Source organism: Etheostoma cragini, chromosome 20 (assembly GCF_013103735.1).
Source record: "Etheostoma cragini isolate CJK2018 chromosome 20, CSU_Ecrag_1.0, whole genome shotgun sequence".
NCBI lineage: Eukaryota > Metazoa > Chordata > Actinopteri > Perciformes > Percidae > Etheostoma > Etheostoma cragini.
The window spans coordinates 23,988,236-23,993,344 of record NC_048426.1 but is presented as its reverse complement, the minus strand read 5'-3'; the positions used below and the strand labels follow the sequence as shown (position 1 = coordinate 23,993,344).

Below are 5,109 nucleotides of genomic sequence, written 5' to 3'. Positions count from 1 at the left end.
TCCTCCTAAAAATCTGGTTTCTGCTCATTTTCAGGGGTTTAACTTCTCACCTCGCAGCAGGGATGTAGAGTAGTGTAGTGTACTGCGGGACCCTGTGACGGAGTTACAGCTATGGGGGTTGCACAACAAAACCAAACATGCAAACAAGTCTTAAATTGCCTTCCAAATCCACCATGTATGTACATAACGTTATTGCCACTCTTCCCGCCATGCCAAAACCCTTATTTATGAACTTCAATGAAAACTAATCTGTTTTTCCTAAACTTAACTAGTTGTTTCAGTGCCTAAACTTAACTGTCATCGCCGCATGACGCTCACTTTCTCTGCTCCAGTCCAGTACCACGGCCCCTGAAAGCACCGTCACCTGGCGCTGGCCGTAGCCGGCTCACATTCACCTGTTGGCGGCTGACCACCTGGCGCCGGTGGCCGGCGTCCCGGAGCTCTGTGGCGGCTAAACACAACCAGCATAGTTGGGATAATCCAGACAACAATCTACACACCTTTCATAGGGACTGTCTCTTCTTCATAAAGTAGTCCCTAAGAAGACTACTTTTAAAATGCCATTTACCTCCATTGGGTTTGTGTGGTGGCAGAAATCTCAGACACACATGAGATAAAGAACATTAATAATCCCTTATTGGGAGATTTGACTTTTTACATGAGCTAGTCCACGGGAAGTTACGTTAGAGATATGAATGTGTTTGTGTCGGCTGGAGTGAGCGCTGGTCCTATCGCAGCATTTTGTCTCGTTGAAGCGTCCCCGTACATTTGTGTGCATGTGTGTGTGTCTATTGTGATCTATTGTGTAAGTGTGTGTGTGTGTGTGTCTGTGTGCTCCCGCGAACCCTGCCGCCCCCCCGCTGCTTTCTCATAAAGCCGTACATTGGTAAGCTGCTGCGCAGAAATCAAACCCATCTTCGAGTTGAAACGCCCCAAAACAGACAAATGATCGCTAAAATGGAGCCGACTTCTCTTAAAATTGAGCCCCACTCTCTCCATTAACCCCCCCACCCCCCCTTATAGAAATGACTGCTATATTTCCAATCTTCATTTCTCCCCAAGCTCAAGGTCTCCTTCCAGAAATCAATGGCTTCCCACTGAGAGCTGCGAGAAGGATCAAAACTAAGAGCGGCTCGGCTCACTTTCTTCAGATAAAGTCTCGTTTCTGTACAGTTTCATCATTTCGGCAGCCGGTGTGTGTGTGTGTGCATATGCGTGTGTGTGTGTTTATCAGTCAATACAGACCGAATTACGACTTGACTTCTTCATAAGCTCTTCTCCGCCTGATTGCCGTGAGGTTTGATGGCATCACGCATAAGTACCATGACATTGGTCAAACACGTTCAAACGACTTCATGGACCGGTTTTCGTGGATTTGACACTCTAAAGGACATCGTTCATCTCTTGAGCTCTTGGTGGAACATCTTGTTGACATGAATGGGAGCTAAATATTCCAAATATAATTTGACAAATGCACATAGAGTTTGCACAGCCTCGCATTCTCAACATTCACAGTTACAACAATCCTTTAGTGCCAGATAATAATGTTAAATGGCTAAAATATTGCACCTGTAAGTTATAGGAACTAACAAACTATTGTGTCCAAGAGTGAGACGACTGAATGAGGCACTGATCGGTTCTCATGGCTGTAAATATAAATATGTGAATGACAACTCTGTGACATGTCATTCTGTTGTATGAAGGAGGGTCGTTCAGTCATTTCCAACTGGAAGAAGTAGTTAAAAAGGTGAGAACAAAACGTGATGCAAACCAAAAAAAAACAACTATTTCCAAGCTAACATATCACACGTTAAAGAGCCCATATTCTGCTCATCTTCAGGGTCTTAATTGTACTCTGAGGTTGGACCTGAATAGGTTTCCATGGTTTAATTAAAAAAACAAAAACATATTTTTGTTGTCCCGCACATTGCTGCAGATCCGGTTTTCATTCTGTGTGTTTAGGTCTCTGTTTCATCTCCAGAGTGAGACATCTCACTAGTTTTATCTCCAGAGTGAGACATCTCTCTAGTTTTATCTCCAGAGTGAGACATCTCACTAGTTTTATCTCCAGAGTGAGTCATCTCTCTAGTTTTATCTCCAGAGTGAGACATTGTACTAGTTTTATCTCCAGAGTGAGACATCTCACTAGTTTTATCTCCAGAGTGAGACATTTTACTAGTTTTATCTCCAGAGTGAGACATCTCTCTAGTTTTATCTCCAGAGTGAGACATCTCACTAGTTTTATCTCCAGAGTGAGACATCTCACTATTTTTATCTCCAGAGTGAGACATCTCTCTAGTTTTATCTCCAGAGTGAGACATTGTACTAGTTTTATCTCCAGAGTGAGACATCTCACTAGTTTTATCTCCAGAGTGAGACATCTCACTAGTTTTATCTCCAGAGTGAGACATCTCACTAGTTTTATCTCCAGAGTGAGACATCTCTCTAGTTTTATCTCCAGAGTGAGACATCTCTCTAGTTTTATCTCCAGAGTGAGATGTCTCCCTTCTATCCTATCTTTGTTGGGAGCTGCACATGCTCAGTAGCTCGGTAAGACCCATCAGCTGATAACTCTTTCTTCAGCTTTGGTCAGTCCAAGGAAGGATCAGCTGGGAGACTTCTTCTAGACCAGGGACACAACAGGGACAGGAAGTAGAACAGGGACAGGAAGTAGTATTTTTGGAGAGTCTGGTCCACTAGTGGCTGTTGTAGCAGTGTTTTCCATTGAGAACGAGCTAGCATGCTACGGTTAGCGACCTCGTCTCTAGTGACGTAAAAAGCCGTGCAGATGTTGGACAGCTCACCCGGAGACTGAAGACAGAGGACATTCAGAAACCAGATCAGACGACACTCAGAAACCGGTTTAGAGGACACTCAGAAACCGGATCAGAGGACATTCGAAACCGGATCAGAGGACATTCACAAACCGGATCAGAGGACATTCACAAACCGGATCAGAGGACATTCAGGAACAAGATCACAGGACATTAGAGGACATTCAGGAACCAGAACAGAGGACATTCACAAACCGGATCAGAAGACATTCAGGAACCGGATCTGAGGACATTTAGAAACCGGATCAGAGGGCATTCAGAAACCGGATCAGAGGACATTAGAGGACATTCAGGAACCAGATCAGAGGACATTCAGAAACCGTATAAGAGGACATTCACAAACCGGATCAGAAGACATTCAGGAACCGGATCTGAGGACATTTAGAAACCGAATAAGAGGACATTCACAAACCGGATCAGAGGACATTCACAAACCGGATCAGAAGACATTCAGGAACCAAATCAGAGGACATTCGGAAACCGGATCTGAGGACATTCAGAAACCGGATCAGAGGACATTCAGAAACCGGATCACAAGACATTCAGGAACCAAATCAGAGGACATTCAGAAACCGGATCTGAGGACATTTAGAAACCGGATCAGAGGACATTAGAGGACATTCAGGAACAAGATCAGAGGACATTCAGAAACCGAATAAGAGGACATTCACAAACCGGATCAGAAGACATTCAGGAACCAAATCAGAGGACATTCGGAAACCGGATCTGAGGACATTCAGAAACCGGATCTGAGGACATTCAGAAACCGGATCAGAGGACATTCAGAAACCGGATCTCACTCAAAACACCATGGATGTTAGCATTTTTTCAAGTGTGTGTGCATGTGGAAGCACCAGAGACATAAAATAACCCCCAAATCCCAGAAAAAGGGATTTTGTCCATAATATGGGCCCTTTAAAGAGAACCTTTAACTTTCAGCATCACACTTGAATTTTAGGTTTCTACTTCTCAACATGTTTACCTGCGTTAACGTTCAAAACACACATTATCTTTCTCATACTGTCTTAATATACACCTGCATTCAGGGGGAGTGGCCATTAAATTAATTAAGTTACATCTTTTTTAAAGAGGTTAATCCATGGAGAAGGCTTCCTGTGTTCAGCTCCTTTATGACTCAATCTACATTGACAAAATGTCACTTTTGATTTCCCCCACTCACTAAAATCATGTCTTTGAGTTTTGTGTGTGTCTTTCTGAATGTTCACAACTTTATGAGTGACTTAACTAATCTTTCTATTCCCATGCATTCAATTATTTATGCCTCTGTGTGCGTATGTGTGTCACTCATTTGCATACCTCTAAGTGCACATTTCCATACATACATGACTTAATGCACTCTTGTTTGCATTTCTACTTCAGCGTGTGTGTGAGTGTGTGTGTTTGTGTGTGTGTGTGTGTCCTTGGTTGTCAGTCACACACCAGGGCTAGGCTAATCAACGCAGCTAGCTGTTCGCTGTGTGATATACGGCTGATTAATATCCTGTTAGAGTCCCGTGGCTTTAAAGACTAACGGCTGCTTCCTCTATACATCTATCGCTTCAAAACAGCGCTGACTTCATCGGGCCTCATTACGACGATGTACTACTATGCTTAGCATCACACACACACACACACACACACACACACACACACACACACACACACAAAGCCAAGTCTTTTTTTTTTAAAGCACATTTCTGATTGGCCAAAGCTTTGACACATATTTGAAAACTACTAAAGAAAAGTAACAACAAAATGATTCTTTGCAACTTTAGTTTCATCTGTTTTTCTTCTTGTTCTTTCTCATAAGTTTTACTTGTGTTTGTTTCAACATTTTGGACATTTCAACATTTTTGCGCCACGTTTCCAAAGACGTAAGCGAGACGTGTCCCCGTCCGTCCTACCTTGAAGCTGTGGAGCTGCCCGGCGGCGTCCCGGTCCCGTCCCAGGCAGGAGTTGAAGATGAGGAGCTCGGTGTCCCGCAGCCACGCCTTCAGCTCTTTGATCCGCGCCTCCAGCTGCTCCAGGAGCGAGTTGGTCACCGGGGACAGGGCCGATCGGGGGATCGCCACGGCAACGCCGTCGCGACCGCCGCCGCCTCCCAGCAACGAGGTGTTTCCGACGGTCCGGTTCTGGTGCGACGACGGACCGGGTGCTGAATGCTCCGAGAGGATTTTCTGACAGAAGAGAGAAGAAAGAAAATGAAAGGAGTCAGGCGAGATTTACACGGCTGTGTTTCCAACTCCCCCCCTCTCATTCCTCCTGCTCTAGCGTT

The 5,109-nt window shown here is 44.5% G+C and overlaps 1 protein-coding gene across 1 annotated transcript in view; it reads right to left on the bottom strand.

Annotated features, from left to right (window-relative positions):
- The window catches only part of akap6 (A kinase (PRKA) anchor protein 6), a 158,542-nt gene that overhangs the window by 32,754 nt on the left and 120,679 nt on the right, over nt 1-5,109 (bottom strand). The window contains exon 16 of the mRNA XM_034859174.1: nt 4,739-5,011. Within this exon, the coding sequence (XP_034715065.1) occupies nt 4,739-5,011 (273 nt within the window). The remainder of the gene's footprint in view (nt 1-4,738; nt 5,012-5,109) is intronic.